We start from the raw sequence: 21,060 nt of genomic DNA on the forward strand, positions 1-21,060 counted from the left end.
CTAAGAAAAATAAATCAAACAAACCATAAATGAGCTCACAAAGGTGGGGGATGGAAGAGAAATAAGACCAGATGGATTTACAAGTGAATTTTAAAAGAATAATTAATTCCCATACTAACAATAGCTTTTTGAGAAAAACAGGAATAAAATATTAGTAAGAGACAACATCAAGATATCACTGTGACCAGGTTGGATTTATATCAGGAATCCAGGGCTGGTTCAAGATTAGGAAAAATACTGACAAGAAAAAAATCACATGATTACATCAATAGATGAAGAAAATGCTTTTACAATATAAACATCCATTCTGTTTAAAAAAACAAAACGTACCTATACTGAGTGAAGCTGAACTGATCCAACCATCATGAAAAGCAATTGGAAACCATGGCCACAAAGTTACTAAACTGTGTATGTACACCCTTTGATACAACAATGTCATTACTAGAGCTATATTCCAAAAAGATTAAAGAAATAAGTATTTCACATGTACAAAAACATGTATAGAGGCTCTTTTTTATGGTGGCAATTTAATGGAGTTATGAAGTTGTCTAGTCATTTGATTAAGTGTTTTTTGCTTGATGGGTAATGTAAAGATCTTTCCCATCCATTAATAGGGCCCATGTGACCTACTTAAGTCACATGGAAGCCTAAGTCACTAGAGCTGTGATGCCCTTGGTCTGTGAGAAGTGTATATATACTCTGAGGTTAGCATTTTGCTTTGGGGCTCACTCATGAGAAAAAGGTTCCTGTGATGTAGACAGATGAGACTCTGGATAGCCATTAAGAAGCCCCTCCTCCACCCACCCCGCTTAGAAACCCAGATGTTGGTGCTTCTCTCTCTCTGGTAACTATGTATGTATTGCTTTTGGTCAGACAGCTGGAAGCCTTGTCTGTTGGTCTTTATTTCTGTTTATAATTTCTGCTTGTATTTTCTCTGAAGTTCATTTCTTTTCCCCTGAACTAAATGAATGATATATACATATATATGTATATATTATATATAATATACCTGTTCTATTAAAGTAAGATTGTTGACCCCTTTTTAAGTTGCTTTCCTTTAGAAAAGCAGATCAATGAACCTATGCTAGTGTTATTAGCTTACACCCCCACGACAGCTGCAAGCAACATTGTTGTTACACCATTCTCAAAAGCAATTCGGAACTATGCCCCAAAAGTTACTAACTTGTGCATACTTTTGACTCAATGATACCACCATTAGGTTTGTACTTCAAAGAGATTAAACAAATAAAAACATCCATATGTACAAAAATACTTATAGAAGTTTTTTGTAGTGGCAAAGAACTGAAAACAAGATGCCCATTAATTAGATAATGGCTGAAGAAATTATGGGATATGAATGTGACAGGATATTACTGTACTATAAGAAATGACCATACTGTAAGAATTGTTTTCAGAGAAACCTGTAAAGATTTATATGAACTGATGTGGAATAAAGCAAGCAGAATCAGAAAAACAATTCATACAGTAACAACAGTACTACAAAGACAAACATCTTTGAAAAACTTGAGGGTTCTAATATATGCTATGATCAAGGAAGATTCCAGAAGATTCATGGTGAAAGATGTTATCCACACCTTCTGACAGAAGTGTTAGCCTCAGGGTGTAGACTGAGATTTTTTTTCTTTTTTTGGACAAGACCAACGTAGGAATCTGTCTTACTTGACAATACAAGGACATGGTGTAAGGACAGTGCTGCTTGAAGCTGCTGTGGAGGTGTTAGGCCAATAACACCAGCACAGAGGAGGACTGCTAGCACAGATTCTTTGATCTGCTTTTCTAAGGAAAGCAACTCTAAGGGGTTTACAATCTCATTTTAATTAAACATACATGTATCATTCACTTAGTTCACAGGAAAAAGTCAGCACCCTGAACTTCAGAGAAAACATAAACGGAAATTATATAAACAGAGCAAATAACATAAATCAGCAGACAGGACTTCTGTCTGTCCATAGCAATACATACACAGTTACCAGAGACAGACAGAAGCACCAACATCTGGGTCTTCCAAGCTGGGGGGCTCCTTAACGGCTACCCAGATTCTCTTCTGGCCAAATCACACACTCTTCTCCTGAGTGGGCCCCAAAGCAAAATGCTAACCTCAGAGTATATACACTGTTTCCAATCAAGGACTCCCAATTCAATCAAAGGCAAGACTCAATCAAAGGCACTTGATTGCCCCAGTGCTGAGATGCACTCCAAAAGAAAAAACAGCAAAAAGTCCCACTTTGCTTGCCAGGAAACAAGGATATCTTTTTCCCTTCTTTTTCAAGGAAAGGTGTGTGAGGGGAAGAAAAGGTAGAGTTTCATTATTTGAAAAATTAATTTACTTATCAAACTACCAAAAAATTATCTTATAAAGCTGGAAAAAAACAGTAACAAAATTCATCTAAAAGAACAAAAAAGTCCAGAATATCAAGGGAATTAATGAAAAATGCAAGGGAAGGTGGCCTAGCTGTACCAGATTCTAAATTGTATTATAAAGCAGCAATCATCAAAACTACTTGGTACTGGCTAAAAAATAGTGATAGATCAGTGGAATAGGTTATGAAAACAAGAGACAACAGTCAATACTATAGCAATCTACTATTTGATAAATCCAAAGACACCATCTTCTGGGATAAAAAAATCACTATTTAACAAAAACTGCTGGGAAAACTGGAAAATAGTATGGCAGAAACTAGGCACAGACCAATATCTTATATCCTATACCAAGATAAAGTCAAAATGGGTACATGATTTAGATATAAAGGCTGATACTATAAGTAAACTAGGAGAGCAAGGAATAGTTTACCTGTAAGATCTATGGAGAAGGGAAGAATTTATGATCAAACAAGAGACAGAGAACATTATGAAATGCAAAATGGATGATTTTGATTATACTAAACTGAAAAGTTTTTGCACAAAGCCAATGCTACCAAGATTAGAAGGGAAGCAGAAAGCTGGGAAACAATTTTTACAGCCAATGTCTCTGATAAATGACTCATTTCTAAAATATAGAGAGAACTGAGTCAAACTTGTAAGAATACAGGTCATTCACCAATTGATAAAAGGTCAAAGGCTATGAATAGGCATTTTTCAGAGGAAGAAATTAAAGCTGTCTATAGTCATATGAAAAAATGCTCTGAATAACTACTGATTAGAGAAATGCAAATCAAAACAGGTACCATATCACACCTATCAGATTGGTTAAGATGACAAAACAGGAAAATGGTAAATGTTGGAGAAGATGTGGGAAAATTGGAACACTAATGCATCATTGGTGGAGTTGTGAACTGATCCAATCATTCTGGAGAGCAATTTGGAACTATGCTCAAAGGGCTATAAAAATGTGCATATACCCTTTGAGCCAGCAATACCACTTCTAGGTCTGTATCCCAAAGAGATCATTTGAAAAAGGGCAGGGGGCCAGGATCCACATGTACAAAAATATTTATAGCATCTCTTTCTGTGGTGGCAAAAAACTGGCAACTGAGAGGACATCCATCAATTGGGGAATGGCTGAACAAACTGTGGTAATGTAATGGAATGTAATGGAATACTATTGTGCTATAAGAAATGAGCAGGCAAACTTCAGAAAAACCTGGAAAGACTTATATGAACTGATGCAGAGTGGAATGGGCAGGACCAGGAGAACGTGGCACACAGTAACAGCCACACTGTAGAATGACTACCCTTGACAGACTTAGCCCTTTTCAGCAATGCAAGGATCTAAGATAAGTCCAAAAGACCAACAATGGAAAATGCTATCCACGCCTAGAAAAAGAACTTTGGAATCTGAATACAGATGGAAGCTTACTATTAGCTCTCCTTTTCTTTTGTTGTTGTGTTTCTTCTTTCTCCAGGTTCCTCCCATTAGTTCTAATGCTTCTTTACATCAGGACTAATATGAAAATGTTTAATATGAATGTATAAGTAGCACCTATATCAGATTGCATGCTGTTTTAGGGAGGGGTAGAAAATTCAAAACTCAAAATCTTACAGAAATGAGTGCTGAAAACTAAAAGTACATAAGTTAATTTAAAAAATTAAATAATAAAAGATTAAAAATAAAACAAAGTGGCTAGTCTAGATAAACTTTAAGGTCCCTTTCTGTACTATGGTTCTATAGTGTCTTAGAAGACGGAAGAGGCTAATGAAATCACAGCTGACCAAAAATCCCTTTTGTATCCCTAACAATTTGAAGACTTCAAATTAGGAAGACTCTACAAGCAGTCCATTCCTCATTGCAGAATTCTAATTGTTAGAAGTTTTGTTTTATATCAAGGAATACATTCAATTCACAAAATAAATTTGGTTTTCTATAAAATCTACCCACTGCTCCTATTTCTGACCTCTGGGGAACAGAGGTAAAAATTCATTCTCTCTTTCACACTAAAATGCTTCAAATATGTGAAAATAGCTATTCAAAACCTCTGTTCTGACCTTTTCCCCCCAGGCTAAATATCCCCGGTTCCCTTCAGCAGTTCAATTTATCCTCCTATGGTCATATTTTCCAATCCTTTTACCATCCTTACACCCTTCTTCTGGAAATACTCTAGGGTTATCAGTACCTTTCCTAAAAGATACCAAACACTGAATACCATAGTACAGGTCATGGCACGCACAGACAACAAACAGAGCAACAGAAGTAACATCCTTCCTTCTGGACACTATGCACACCTTAATTCAGCCCAGGATGTTAGTTTTTTTACCTGCCCCTAAAAATGTTGACATATGTATATTGATTGCAACCACTAAAATCCTTAGATCAACTGTCTATCCATTCCTCCCCCATCCCACATGTTTATTTTTTTTAAATCCAAGAATATAATTTTGCATTTATTCTATCACGCTTCATTTTACTAGATTAGGCCCACTGTCATCCAACAAGTTAGCTATGCCTCTTACATTCACATTAACTGCAAATTTGTCAATTATACAATCTATATATGTCACCATCCAAGGCAAGGCATGCACAGATTCCTAGGGCATGCCACTAGAGACTTCCTTACAGAGCAACATGCGTTAATGACAACCATGTGGATTGGGTTACTGAATCAGTTTCAAACCCCTCCAACTGATCTTTCCAGGTTGCCGGAAGCACAGTGAATACTTTAATAAACTTAAATTATTCCAGTTATAAATGTTAAATTCTAAATACCCTTCACTAAAGATTTAAAATCTGTGGTGTTGTGACTCTACTCAAAGAAAATATTAATAGATGATTTCCCCAACTTCTTTTGAGAGGGAAAAAATCTTCATTTAACTTAATTTTAAAGAAAAAAGGGGCCAATAATTTTTTTAACTCAAAAACAAACAAAAACTTCCAAGCATTCCAACTTAGATTCTGCCTAAAGACAATGTAGGATGTCAGATCTGAAACTCTCAGGAGAGATTAAAGTAGTCTACGATTTATTAAGGAGTTGCTTAAGCCAAACAGAAGTTAAATGTCTTGCTCAGAGTCACAGAGCTAAAAAGTGGCAAGGGGCAGGCTTTAGACCCCCTGGTTTCCCTGACTCAAAGTCCTTTTATTCATTACATCTTGCTGGTAGTAGTACACAAGTCAAAAAATTCATAATGTGCTGTGCTATGTTCAGTGTCATTAAGTAGGTGGGATGTAGGTGGCAAACTAGCAAGAGTAATATGGAAAGTAAAATTACTTCTTGAACCTAGAAGTTAATCTGTTGCCTGAAAACATTACTACTTATAATTCACCAGATTTTAATCATTCTAAATATGACTACTTATACCTCCATATTTTCACAGGTCTGTGAGCTAATCCGTGTATATCATTTCCTCCATATCTCATGCTGCCTTCTCATCCTGCATTATTTCTGTCTTCCAAAGATCTTCCACAGAGGATCAATTCAAAGTCCTAGGAACTTTATTTAGACCTACTGGGCCTTCTTCTTCCTTTATACTAATTCACTTGGTGATTTCATCAGCTCTCATGGATTTAATTATCACCTCTATGCCGACAATTCTCAAATTACCTCTCTGCGGACCCCCAAATCTCACAGTCTCCAACTGCCTTTTAAATATCTCAAACTGGATGTCCAGTAGATATCCTAAACTCAACATATCCAAAACTGTACTCATTATCTTTCCTCAAAACCTTCCCCTACTCCTACCTTCCCTGTTATCACAAAGGGCAACACCATCCTCCTACAACCTAGAAGTCATCCTGGATTCCTCATTACCTCTTAATACCTTATCCAAGATGTTGCCAAGGCCTGCTGAACTCACCTTTGCAACAGTTCTCAAAAACATCCCCTTCTCTCCTTTGACACTACCATTACTCTGGTTCAGGTTCTTATCGCCTCACGCCTTGATTACTGCAATACCTGCTGGTGGGTCAGCCTGTCTTAAGTCTCTCCCCACCCCAACTCATCCTTCTTTCAGCCAACAAAGTGATTCTCCCAAAGCACCAGTCCCACCAAGTCACCACCCTACTCAATAAATTCCAGTGGCTCCCTATTACCTGCAGGATCAAACAAATCCTGTTTGGTATTCAAACCCCTTCATAACAAGCTTCCCCCACCCCAGTCTTACCTTACACCTTTTCCCCCCAAGAGATATTCTTTGATCCAGTGACACTGGCCTCACTGCTGTTCCTCAAACAAGATACTTCATCCCTTGGCTCTGGGCATATGTCCTAAGCAAGGAATGCTTTCCTTCCTTATCTCCACCCCCAGGTTTCCTTGGCTTCCTTTAAGCCCCAACTAAAATCCCATCTTCTACAGAAGACTTTCCTACCCCTTCTTAATTTTTGTGCCTTCCCTCTCTTAATTAGTTCCCGTACATAGCTTGTTTATACATATTTGTTTGCTTGTTATCTCCTCCATTAGACTGTGAAATCCCTGAGGGCTTCTTTTCATATATCCAATGCTTAGCACAGTGCCTGACACATAGAGGTACTTAATAAATGTTTACTGACTGATCTTACATATTCCATGGGTACCAAAGAAACATTCAGGCTGTTTATATGATATATAATTGGAGTTCTCTTTCTGTTAGGTGGTCAATACTTTGGACATTCCAAAGGTCCAAATATTATCATTTGATTTTTTTTTTTAAAGTAACTTGTATGGAGTCAGGAGGACCAGAGTTCAAATCCGGCCTAAGACACTTGACATACTCGCTAGCTGTGTGACCTTGGGCAAGTCACTTAACCCCAACTGCCCTGCCTTCCCCCCTCCAAAAAAAAAAGTAACTTGTAAAACACACAGTGAAATCTAAATCTTATTTACCATTCCATGTTATGTCAACACATACTATATTGTAGCTGACTAAGCAAAATTATGTCTAAAGGAAAGCAAACTATTATTTACCTATAATCCAACTGGTATAAGCTGGAATAACTTTTTAAATCACAAAAACACAGAACTTCATGACTGCTTTTATTTTCAAGAGAAAATATGAATTGACATGACGATAGTTTTTTTCATTCAAAAAAGCAAATTCCTGGACAAACTCAGAATACAGTAATTTCTTACAGATGTTTAACTGATTTAAATCAATTGTCATAACAAAAAGACCAAAAGGGCCTAAAAACCTCCTCTATAAGCAAATACCTGATTTACTTGCCAAGTAGACAGAAGAAGAGGCCACAAGCTATTCACACTGGTTTATAATATAAACCTGTTTGCAAAACCTTACAAAGAACTGCTTGCCAAGATGGCTACATGAAGGAAAGTAGGCTTTCCAACTCCCCCCCACACCTACTCTAACAAAAACCTGAACTTCCTACCAGACAGAAGTAATATAAGAAATGCAATGACTAATTACACTAAATAATTGCTCCCATCCTAGAAATGCACAAAATATCCACCTGTGCAGCTCACAGGCAATAGGAATGAAGAACACAAGGCCAAAATAGAAAAATAAACCCTCAGCCTCCCAGCTCTACCAGAGAAGGATCAGTGACACAGCTGCCAGCTCTCTCTAGGTGCAGCAGGAAAACAGAGAGCCCCCTAAATAAAGCCCCAGGGGGGTTATCAATCCATAGCAATCCATGGTTGGGGAGCAACAGAAAACAGTACACACCTAGCAGCTCAAAATGCAGTGTGGATCAGAAAATGTCACCCTAGGACTCCAACTTTTGTGAGAAACCTATCCTGAGACCAATATAAGAAGGGCCTTTAATATATAGCACTTTGAACCTAAAAGATCCAAATAGTACCTACAAGTACCTACAAGGGCTTAAGATTCCACCCAAAAGCCCAGCCAGGAGCAGCGGCTGGCCCTGGCACAATGGCCTAGTTCAGGAACTAAAGCTGTACTCATTAAAGAAATGAGTAAACCAAAGAAGACATCAACCAGGATAAAAAAAATTGCAAATCTAGAGATTCCCAAAAAGGAAAGAGCAACTCCATGACGACTACAAAGACTCAAATGGAAAAAAGGATTTTTCCATAAGGGTTACATGAATACCTAGAAGAAATTAAAATTCTTAAAAACTGGAAGAGTAAGTAGCTTGGAAGAGAAAGTAATAAACCTGAAAACTAAAACAAACCACACAGAACTCAATTACTGAGACAGCAAGAAATATTAGAACATAAAAGATCTAATGTAAAAAAACAACTAAACCGGGAAACAGGTCAAAAATAGATAATTTAAGTAAATCACCGAACTCCCTCAAAATCATGTTTTTTGAAAAAGCCTGGACACTATATTTCAAGAAATCATGCATTAAAAAATGCCCGGGCCTAGAACAAGAGGACAAGTTAAAGATAAAAAGAACACACCAAATACTGCCAAAATTCACAATTTCCATATCTACCAGAAGGCTGTCTACTGGCTGCTTCCTACTGCCTACAAACATTTCCATGTCTCCCCCATCCTCAAAAAAAAACCCATCCCCACTATCTACCATCCTGTATCTCTCTTTCCTTTTGTCACTAGACTTCTTGAGAAGGCCTTCTACATTAAGCATCTCCATTTCCTGTCCTCTCATTCTGTTTTTAAACTCTATAGTCTGGCTTCCCACCTCATTACTCAACAGAAACTGCTCTTTTCAAAGTCAGTAATGATCTCTTAATAGACAAATCTAATAGCCTTTTCTCACTCCTCAACCTTCTTGATCTCTTCGCAGTCTTTGACACTGTAGCTTACCATTCTCATCAGTAGTCTCGTCTTTCTAGGTTTTCATAACACTACTCTATCCTGGTTCTCCTCTTACCTATCTGGAGGATCCTTCTCGGTGTTGTTTGCTGGATCTTCATCTAGGTCACACCTGCAAACCATGGGTGACCCCATGTCTCTATCCAGAGTCCTCTTATCACTATATAAGATTTCACTTGGTGATCTCCTTGGTTCCCATGGATTCAATTACCATCTTTAAGCTGATTATTCTAAAATCTACTTATCCACCCCTATTTTCTCTGCTGACCTCAAGACAAGAATCTTCAACTGCCTATTGGATATCTCAAACTGAATGTCCTGTTGCCATCCTAAACCTAACACATACAAAAGTTAATTCATTATCCACCCCCACCCCCCATACCCTTCCTTATTACTGACCACTATCCTCCTAGTTACCCAGGCTCCCAACCTAAATGTCATCCTCAAGTTCATACTCTAACCCACCCCCATATCCTATCTGTTGTCAAAACCTGTTGATTTTACTTTTATAAAATCCCTTATACTGCCTTCTCTCTTTTGATACTGTCACCACTCTGGTGCAGGCCTCTTAATCCCGTCATTCCATCTCTACCACAAATCCAGTGACACTGGCCTCCTTGCAAAACATTCCATCTCTTGACTCTGGAGACTCTAGAAATGCTGTTCCCCAAACATGTCCAGAATGCTCTCTTTCTTCATCATTGCCTCCTGGTTTCCTTCAAGTCCCAACTAAAATCCCATGCTTTTTATGAAATCTTTCCCAATCCTCCTTAATTCTGGTGCCCTCCCTCTGCTGGTTATTTCCAATTTATCCTGTATATAGTTTGTAATTGTTTGCATGTTGTTGCTCCCATTAGACTATGAGCTTAAGAGCAGGGACTGTCTTTTGCCTTTCTTTGTATCCCTAGCACAGTGGCTGGTACATAGCAGGGACTTAACAAATGTTATATTGAGTAAGCATCCAGAAAGAAGCAGTTCAAGTACCAAGGAACCACAAAATCATGACCACATAAAACCTATAAACTTTTAAGATGAGAGCTCTCTGAATGCTATATTTTAAAAGGCAAAAGATACAGGCTTATGACAAAGAATAACTTCCCCTGCAAAGGTAAGTATAATCCTACAATGGAAATTAATGAATCTTTAATGGAACAGATGACTTTCAAGCTATTTCTGATGAAAAAAAAAAACAGAGCTGAGTAAGAATTTTGAAATAGAGTCCAGAAAACTCTAGAAAGGTAAATTTATTTGAGCAACTGGAAAGAAATTTATGATTATGCAGTGCCAACATTCTAGTAACAAGTATCCCTTCAGAATCTCAATGTCTATTAAAAGGTACTGGGATAAAGTTTAACTTAAATAAGAAAAATAAAAAGTCCTAGGGGACAGACTGGTTCTGTTCTGAAAATCTAAAGAGAAAGAGAATAAAATGAATACAATAGTGTAGAAAGGAGAAAGAAGGGAATGAAACATGCTATTCTCATAATTGAAGTATATGAGAAGAGCATACAAACACGGAAAGGGGGATGGGTATCAGATGACTCTTATCTGAAACAGACCAAGAAAAGTTGAACACAGACACAATCTGAAAAGGAGAGAGAGCTGAAAACAGAGTTTGGTATAGAAATACATCAGACTCAACAGGGAAACACAACGTAGGACTGAGTAATGAAGATGCACAAGTAAAATATGCTTCCTGCTTCCAAAGGAGGGATGGGGGGAAAGAAACAAAGAACTAGAATCTAAGTGCCCACGAAGTGAGAAAGGACTGAACAAAATGATGTGTGTGAATGGAACAGAATACAGGTGATTTCAGGGAATCCTAGACATATAAACTAATGAAGAGAGAAGTGATCAGAACCAAGAGAACGATTTATAGAAAGACAACACTGTAAAGACAAACTGCTTTCAAGGAAATGCAATGATCAACTATGTTTCCATAGGACCTATGATGATACAAGTCACCTGCCTCCTCCTGAAAGGGAAGACTCAATGTGAGGAAAGACATCTTTTGGACATGACCACTACATGAATTCATTTTGCCTGACTATGCTTACTTATTACAACAGTTAGGGTTTTTTTTTCTCCTCTATTTTTTAACTGAGGGGAGAAGGGTGGGGTACTGAATAGGTTAACAATAATAATGTTCCTGCCCCCCAAAAAGAGGACCCCTGCAAAGTTCAGAAGAAAACATCAATTAGTGGGAAGACTTTTAAGGTAATGTGACTTATTATATATAATTGTGAAAAAAGAAACAAAGTGGAATGTCGAAGTTTCATATGCAGTTCTATTTTATGCTGTGTATATGGAAGTGCTCATTTTTTTCCGAAGTAAAAATACTGATTAAAATACAGAAATGCCAAAGGAGTTTGCTACCATGACAAAAAAAAATTAAAGAAGGTGTGGTCTTCTAGATGTTCTGTTGTAGGACACTGGTTTCTACATAAAGCCCCAGGACATTGCAGAACCTCCCAGAAGAGATCAGTCAGGAGTTTAGTCTATCTGTCTACCAAGAAAAAAAAAAATCAGATGGATAAAGAATATCTTTTGCTTAGCTTGTGACAGATATTTAACCTATAAATTTGTCCTTCAGTACACATAACTGAGGCACACTAAATTGGGTCTAGAGTTAAACAGGAGAATGGGCTGGACTTATCTGATAAAACTGCAATTTTCCTTTAATGACAGTTGTATATCTCCTCAAATCAAAGGCCTATATTTCTATTACTAATACTTTACCAGTAGTGTTAGATGGATACAACATGTAGAATATAAGGGTCTCTAAAGAAGTGAAAATCATTATCAGGGTGATATCAACAAAGGGGTACCTGGTAGATATGAAGAAGCTACAATAACAAATAAGGAACTTGGAAGAGCTGGAGTAAAAGATGTCATTAGCAAAATATGTGATCAAAACAGGCTAGTCAGGTATTGAGGACAAGAGATAACAGGTGAACGTACCAACTGCTCCACTGGGATACTTGAAATGTCAGAAGACAAGAAGGGCCTCCAGTATGTTGGGTGGATCCCTAATAGCCAACACACAGGAGGACATGAATAAGAGTTGCACAGACCAAGCAGGTATGAAGAGGCTGTAATGTGAATCATTAGAGGAAGCATGCAAACAAATGAAATCATAATATATATATATATATATATATATATATATATATATATATACACACACACACACACACACACACATATCTGAATATAAAGGAGGCTTCTCCTGGGACAGTCATGTGCAAAGTACCTTGGTGAGAGGCAGGAGTCTATGACAAAAAGAAGTGACTTATCCAGGAATCCAAAGGAGCTGAAGATACGCCTACTACAATGGGGCCTGACTGTGGATTCAGGTTTTCCAAGCCAGTCCAGATTCTATTTAACTCCTTCTGATACTCCTACATCACAGTAGCCTTCCTTGAATGTCCAGCTTAAGTCCAACTTCTTCCTTGAATCCTTCCAGTTTTAACACAAAATCATATCTCCTTACCCTAGTGCCTACTATGTGCCAAGCACTGTACTACATGCCAGGGATACAAATATGAAAAAGAAACACAGTCCCTGCCCTCATGAAGGTTACAATCTAACAATACACAAAAGGAAGAAAAGGTATCATCTTGGGGAGATGGTGAAGTTCAATCCAAGCTGGTGGGAAGAGTTGGCTGGCCATTCTTTAAATGGAAGCTGTGGAAAGATTTCTTTATCCTATTCTCCAGACCTTCAATCAGAGGGGCAGAGGGTACTGATGAGATATGAGTACTGAAGCTAATGAAATCTTGAAGGATGATGAAGGATGATCCTAGGGATGAGGTTTCCTGAAGGCATGATCATACCAAAGTCCAGTCCCAGAGAATGCAGGGAGTTAGAAATGAGCACTTAATGTCTGTATCAAAGAACAGAGAGATTGTAATCATTTATTAAGGGTTTACTATGTGCTAGCATTGTGCTAAGCACTGGGTATATAAATACGAAAAAGACAGTCCCTGCTCTGAAGGAATTTACAATCTAATAGGGGAAGATAATATTATATATAAATATATAAACACATGCAATACATACGAAGTGAGTTTTGCTTTGGACAGCTTTAGTTTAAAACTCCATCTAGACTGGGGTCTAGCATGCAGGCCACCACAGAAGATGAGAGCTAGATATGGAGATCTGTAGGGAGAGGATAACTGATACCATGGGAGGAGAAAGGGAGGGAAAAAGAGGGAGAGAAGACCCAGGATAGCCTTGAGATATGCCTATGATTAAAAAACAATATGTCTTCTTTTTAACTTAGTACTTCTGTAATAAAGAGAATGCTTTCCAAGACATTTCACTGTCACTGATAGGATCTCCAGATGGAGATTCCTTACCACCAAATCTCAGACCTTCCTTATCTTACTTTTTGTCCTTATCTACTCTCCAAGTCAAAATGGGCTTCAGTTCCCTCTTGGGCAGCTGGTGATGGGGAGAACTTAGGACAACTAACACTTCTGAGATGGTTCCTTGCACAGAGATGCAGGGGCACCTCACATGCACCAGTGGCAAGTCAATTTCAACGTCAGGTGGTTAGAAGTTGAAAGCATTAAAGGAGTTCAATGAGAACTGGTTCCTCTTCAATCTTGTCCAACAACCTAGCAGTGAGCTCAGAACTTCCTCCCAAGTTCTCCCCTAACAACCACAACCTTTGCACCCAGCCCCAGATCTACTTCCAAAAGATTTTCCTACACTAGTACGTCACCTTGAAAGATACATGTATATGCATACACACACATACGTGTGTGTGTGTGTGTGTGTATCTTTTTAGCCCATACATATTACTTCACTGATGCAGCGGAACACCAGTTCAGGCAACTCCTACCAGTACAATATAACTTCAACTTTTACCCTTGCAGTTACCTGGGGACATGAAGTTAATTGACTTGTTAGCCCAGAGTCACAAATCCAGTAAGTATAAGACAGAATTTGCATTCTTGTCTTCCTAATTCTCTGGTCAGCTCCCTAGCCACTATGGCATTCTATCTCTTTCCCAAAGGATTTAATAAGGGCATCACTGTATAGCCTTGTTTATATCCCCAATTAGATTATAGACTCCCTGAAGGGTAGGAAAAAGAATTGTCATATTTGTATCCCCTTTGTATCAAGGTGAAATTGTGTTCACTATCAATTGAGTATCAAATACACTTTATTATCATCTATTTAAAAATAATCAATATTACAGTGAACCAGAAAAATCCAACAAAAATATCTTGATTTCTTATTTTGGGAACAAGTTGTAGTTCTATACTTCTTTTCTACTGTATTTTTTAAAATTTCAGACCACCAAAAAATAGATCATAGTACCAAAAATGCCAAATTGAACTGCAACTTTTGTGACTCTAAAGTGAAAAATATTAACAGTAAATTAGGCTTAACTATCACAAGATTTCAAATACTTAATAAGTTCTTGTTGAATGAATAAATGCTCAGTTCTTATTCAAAGTGGTTTTTAAAAGACTTTAAAAAGATTTTTTAAAAACTTGTGTTTGTGTTTATATAGGATAACACTCAAATTTTCAAGACAAAATAGCATTTAGGCTGATGGACACTTTTAACTGATAAATTTTAAAGTCCAAATCAACTAAGTAGCCTCCCATGTGCATTGAAGTCCTATTCCAACGCCTCATGATAGTGTGGAAGGGACCCTCAGTTCTTGAAGGCTATGTAAGCAAAGCAAAGTTATGGCAGGCCCTGCACTACGCTGGAAAACTTTCAAGGATGGCCCAAGGAGGACCAGCCTCATTAAGATCAAATAGGACCCTCACCAGAAGACTGACCACCAGATGGTTTTTATTTTTTGGCCAGAACAACTTTTGATGGTAGTTTATTTAACGGAAGGGGGGGGAGGGGGGTGGAAGTAGTATATAGGTGGAGGGGAGTACCCACAAGCCTTTTTTTGTGAAGGGGGGAAAAGCAGGGCAGTTGGGGTTAAGTGACTTGCCCAAGGTCACACAGTTAATAAGTGTCTGAGGCTGGATTTGAACTCAGGTCCTCCTAACTCCAGAACACTGCTCTACTCACTGCGCCACCTAGCTGCCCCTACAAGCCTTTTTAAAGTATTCATTCACTAAGCATTTAAAGAGCACCTATTGGCCTTCAGCACAATTTATGGCATGTCCCACTCTGATCTTATTATTACTATCTTATAAAATATTTAAGAATACAAATAAACTTCTACTCAATGTTCTATTATAGACAAGATTCTATTAGAACCAGTTCCCAAGAACTATACAACTCCTGCAGAACTGGAGTTTTGTTGTAGACTACTGTGTCTACATCTATTGGTCATCTATTGAGCTTTGTAAATCTATGCTATGTTACAATAGTACTTAATACTATGCAATCAACTGTGTTGGTTCTGTCTCCAAGGCAAAAAAAAGTTGCATAAGGGGTTTACTTTGACTATCTGTGGTGGATATACTAAGAACTATATTCCCTTTACCTGAATAAAAAAAAGAAACTTTCCCCGTGCTTCCCTCTTTCTTTTTCTGCAAAGAAGAAAACTTTATCCTTTGCTCTTAAAACTAACCTAAATAAAATATTAAATGCCATTTCATGAAAAACATTAAATCTCTCACTGCCTGTTTGTAGACCTTTTCAAAATGAATTTTTTCCCCCAAAGGGGCTGAAATCCAACTAGTCTGTATTTTGCTTAGCTTTAACAACTTAAGTTTTCTTTCTACCTAGGAAACTCTGGATTACTAGAATTTATCACCTTTTATTTAAGCTCAATGTAAGAGAATACTTTTACACCTTTCTTTTGTGTGTAATCAGCTGCAGGATTTGTATATTTTGGGCTGTTAGAGTTTCACTGAAGTATTTACAGGTTTTGCCCCACAAATGATTTTTACTACTCTTTTTGCCTATTTTAAAAGCAGCTTTATACATGCAAATAGCCCTTATCACTGATAGCTATGTAGCAAATGACTTCTCAGTTCAGGATGTGTAAGCTATGGTTCTTTAAAAGTGTAAGGGCCCTTAGAGATCATTTCTTGAATCTAGTCCAACACTCTAATTTCACTGAGGAAAAGTGAGGCCTCACAAGGCTCAGAAAGTGAGTATGAACTGCTCAAGATGACAGGTAGAGCTCTGATTCAAAACCAAGTTCAACAGACCCACTGCTCTTGCCTCTACACAAAAGCTGCCACATTTGACTAGAGAAAATACTTGTAATTATGATACAATGTACAATACAAAAAAGTATGCTAGCCATACTTGTCAAGAGAAGAACTAATTCAAAATATTTTGAACTCGAATGTCCTTTAATAACTCTGAACAGCAAGTTGCATCCAAAATAAACAACATCCAGAACTCTCTGAAGATAGAAAATTGCTGATTTTTATTTACAAAAATTGTAAAATCCTCTTGCAACCAAAGAAAAATTTGCTTAAAATTTCATGTCACAGTGTAAATAAAGCCAGTTTTTTTCACTGGACAAATTATATCAGAGTGACAGAAAGGGAAGACATGCTATGCTACACAGACATCCCATTCAACTTATGATTCAACTCTCTAGCTATTCTTCATATCAGAATTAGAACAAAAAAGAAGAGTTCACATCTCCAACAAAAGCATACTGACTATTAAAATGGCCCAGGACAAGCCCTAACAAAATTCACTGCAGAAACCTTAATTTAGGAAATCTCCAGTGATGTAGAAACCGATTTCCACTTTTTATAAAAAAGCATACACACATTTTATCATGAAACTTCAATCTAATATTTAAAACATCAACTACTTCCCTATTTAATTCCAATTATGAACAAATATCTATTTGACAAGAATGTTTTACTACTAGTCATTAGGAAGGCCCAGTTTTTTCCTGGACTGAAAAAGTCTCATCTACTAATGTTGTTCAACTTCCTAAAATACCTATGGATTGACAAACATGTATCAACTTTGAAACTCCATACCACTAGAATGCATAATCCCACTAATCATCTATTCTTTATTCTCAATGTAGAACAATTTTACAGCTTTCTATTATTTAGTGATTAAAACACCTCATGGCTTTCTACTTGGCTATTTATACTTCCCTTAGACATACCTTATAAATACAGCCAGGAAGACCTGGGGTCAAAGTCATGCCCTGACACTAACTGGAACTTACTAAACCTCTCAGAGCTTTAGGCAACTAGGACTATTGTAAATCACTCACCTGGATTGGTAAAGAGAGTTTCCTCACCCCCATTATCAACGCAAACACAAGTCTAATCCCTATTCCTATCCTCATAGACACTATATCACAATATTAATCTAGGATCTAGATTCTAAGGTACTTCCTTAGTAGCATTTAACTAAAAATTGTTTTTAAAAACCACTATATTTCAAATGCGTGAATCATTTCAGTGTTAATCAAAGTTGCAACTCTGCAACTTTGCATTTGATATGCAAGATCCAATTACACTTTAAAAGGATGAAAAAACTACTAATAATTCTGATTTACTCCGATGGTACCAAAGACTAAAATTATTATGAGATGGTGAGAGCAGTTTTCCCACTGTTTTTCTACACAACCTACCTTGATCTCTTGTACAAATATATGACTTCATCATACCAAATTGATGACTTGGTTTACCAGTTCTGATTTTTTGAAGATGACTTCCAGAGTACTACACTTCCAAAGTTTTAAACATAAGAAATGGATTCTTATGCTTTCCTATGGAGCGACTTACAATTACTGTGAAATCCTTTCAAGGATGAAGTATATGGGCATGGAAAGGACAGGATCTCCATTCCACGTACACTACAGGCCAGGTGAAAACGTGCTACAATGTAGTCGCGGCACTATAGCTACACATCGTACTTTAAAGTCCTAACCGTACTCTACAGACACCATCAGACACACTAATTTAAGACCGCAAATTGTTCACAAGTGCAACGAAAAAATCCCTCAAAAGTTTGAGCAAATTTCCTCTGCTTTGCAGCTAGAGTTTGTGTTTGGTGTTTGGCCACACTCAAGTCTCATTCACAAGAAAAAGTCAATCTCACAACTAAAAGCTCCAAACTTTTTTTTCTTTCCTCCCGGACCGCCCCCTCCCGCCAGGCCCCACCTGGTCTCCACCTCTCAGGAAAGGGGATAGCAGAGCCGGGTCGCAGAAATGCCGGCCCCCAGCCCGGGAAGCGGGAAGAGGGCGCAGCCCGGGGCGCGGCGGGCCGAGGGGGCCTGCTGCGGCTCGCCCCGGAGGGGCGACTTGGGGGACCCGGTCCCTGGGCGGGCACAGGGGCCGCAGCCCCAGCAGGGTCGCAGAGCGCGAAGGCGCCGCTCGCTCTCAATGAATGAGGCGCCCGCCGCGGGGGCCCCGCACCCCCTGTCCGGGCCGCCCGCCCGGGCCTAGGCGGGGCGCGGGCTGGGCCGCAGGGCGGCCGGGGCGCGAGGCACGGACGCGAGGGGCGCGCGCGGGCCGGGGCGCGGCGGCCGCCGGGCGGCCGAGCGGGAATCGCGGCGGAGTCCCGGGCGCGGGGGCTGCACTCACCAGGATCCGCTTGAAAAGCGCGTTCTCCTTGGGCGGGAGGCTCACGGCCGGCATCGTCCCGGCTCCTCCCGCGGCTCCCGCCGCCGCCGCCCGGGTTCGGTCGGGTCTGTCTGGGGCGCTGTGGGGGTGTGTGTGTGTCCGCCGCCGTCCCCCGGCTGTCTCCTCAGCCCCGAGCGCCCGCCGCTGCCGCCGCGCAGTGGCGCCCACCCGCCGGCCTGGCTCCCTCTTCTCCGCCGCTTTTCTCTTCCTTTCCCTGTTCCTGCCGCCGCCGCCGCCGCCGCCGCCTCCCCCCGGCGGGTCCCCGTCGGCGGTTCACGTGGTAACTGAACAGACCGACAGAGGTAGCCAAAATGGCGGACGCAGAGGGCTTTCCCACCCGGGTCACACCTTGTAGCGCGCAGGCGCCGTGACCTCCTTTCCCCTCTCGTCCCCTCCCCTTCCTATCCTTCCTAGTCCTCGCCTCTAGTCCCGCCCAGAGCCTCTGGGAGATGGTGAGTGAGCTGCTGCGGCGGGGGAGCGGAGCGGGGCGGGACATGCTTGTCCTTCCTTTCCGAAGTGCAAAATTCTCCCCGCCCCCCCCAGCCCTACCGCCGCTTCCTTTGCCAGGATAGCCTGGGTGTCCGTGGGCTTCGGGGCCTGGATCAGAGCAGCTTAGCCTGGGGGCGGGAACGGGGTGTGCCTTCTACAACGAAAGTCTAAAGGTCTCTGGGGGGCCGGTCTTCTGATAACGTAGCGGGTTACATTAGGAACCTGGAATGTCCCGGCGGGAGAGGGAACTTAATCCTAGGCCAGCCCCAGAGAGTGTCACACGAGGGATGCCGACTCTCCTCGTCGCACCGCAGAGCTTCGGCTTGTTTACCACTGTGCCTACTTGTTGGGGTGCATTTAATTAGTAGATGAGATTTGAAAACTCTGAGTCACTAAGACCGCTTAGGAAAAAAAAAAAAAAGCTAAAGACATTTCTGGATTAAGAGGTTGCCCGAACTTCAAGAAGAATATTAAAATGGGTAGAGGGGGAGGAAGTTGAATGGCTGAATAAACTGTGGTAGGTGAATGTAATGAAATATCGTATAGTAAGAAAATATGAATAAGAGAACCTCAGAGAAAACGGGGTTGTGGAATAAAATAATAAGTGAGGATTGTTATCTCATTTTAATACAACCACCCGGCAAGGTATGTGCTGTGATTAGCACTTCGATTCTCAGAGCTTTTCTATTAAGTGAATTCCTTTGTTCATTCAGAAGAATGAGGCAACTGAGGCCCACCTAGGTGCACCTGGGGGTAATTACTTCATCAGGGGCACACAACTACTAAGCCTCTGAGGTATAAGATTTGAACTCAGGTCTGACTCCCAGTCCATCACCCTATCCTCTAGCTGGAGTCTAGAGCGCCTAGCTAAATAAATGAAACAACAAACATAAACCAGAAGAATAAGAGACAGTGGCTACAAGTGTAAGTGAAGAGATCTCTAAAAGGAAATAGATCTCTGAGTGACTAAAAAAACAATAATGGTCTCAGAATGGAGAAAATGAAACATACCTACCTCTAAGTGGGCAGAATGTTGCATAGACAGAAACTCTCACTGTATCTTTTTTTTTCTTAACTGTTTCTTTGTTACAAGGTTAAATTCAGAATGGGAGAGAGGAAAAGAAGAGAAATTATTACTATGATGTAAGAACAAAAGACGTCAATAAAACTTATTTTTAAAAAACTATAGCTAGTATTTATACATTTTGTAAGAACTGTTGTAAAAGATGGGGGAAAGAACTTTATTAGGAAAAGGGGTCATTTCATTTTTGTCTTTTGTATCCCAAAAGCCTAGCACAGTGTCTAACAAATGTGTTGATTTGAAGAAGTAATGACTTCAGAAAGCATGGTTTTTGTTGTGGAAAGAGTCTGATGTTCCATGCTGTCATATCATAGGGAATGAACATTCCCTAGGAGTTACTGAAATAGAATAATATAGCTTGATGTTTTCAAGTGCAAGGAAATGTATCTATTAACAGTTAGTTTAGTCACATCGTTTATCAAATACCAGACTTCAAGCCCTCAAGCCTAATAGGTATTGGAAGGTTATTTTTTTCTTTGCATTGGTCCCCTCATTTCCATTGAAAAATAGCTCACCACACCAGCGCAATCTTTTGGCAAAAAAGAATTGTTAACCTGTGATACACAATATCAGAATAAGATCGAGTACCTGCACAGGTGAACCACTGATGTAGTTTGGCAAATTTGATTTTGTTTCTATGACAAAGAGGTAAATAGCCTCCAATCCCAAAGTGGTAGGTTTCTGGACTCTACATTTGTTCAGATAATATCGTAGTTAAAATGCACACAAGTTTATATAAGCAGATAGCATCAGTCTAGTCACACAGTCTAGTGGCTTTCATAGTCTGAGCTTAACAATAAAATAGCTATGTTGATAACTACCTTC

The 21,060-nt window shown here is 39.5% G+C and overlaps 1 protein-coding gene across 2 annotated transcripts in view; it reads right to left on the reverse strand.

Moving 5' to 3' along the window:
* NAA15 (N-alpha-acetyltransferase 15, NatA auxiliary subunit) overlaps nucleotides 1–18,924 on the reverse strand; it is a 94,012-nt gene extending 75,088 nt beyond the window's left edge. For both annotated transcript variants that reach the window (XM_036762841.1, XM_036762840.1), the window contains exon 1: nucleotides 18,627–18,924. In XM_036762841.1, the coding sequence (XP_036618736.1) occupies nucleotides 18,627–18,680 (54 nt within the window). In that variant the 5' untranslated portion in view covers nucleotides 18,681–18,924. The remainder of the gene's footprint in view (nucleotides 1–18,626) is intronic.
* Nucleotides 18,925–21,060: the final 2,136 nt, after the last annotated feature.

The sequence above is a fragment of the Trichosurus vulpecula genome, chromosome 6 (assembly GCF_011100635.1).
Source record: "Trichosurus vulpecula isolate mTriVul1 chromosome 6, mTriVul1.pri, whole genome shotgun sequence".
NCBI lineage: Eukaryota > Metazoa > Chordata > Mammalia > Diprotodontia > Phalangeridae > Trichosurus > Trichosurus vulpecula.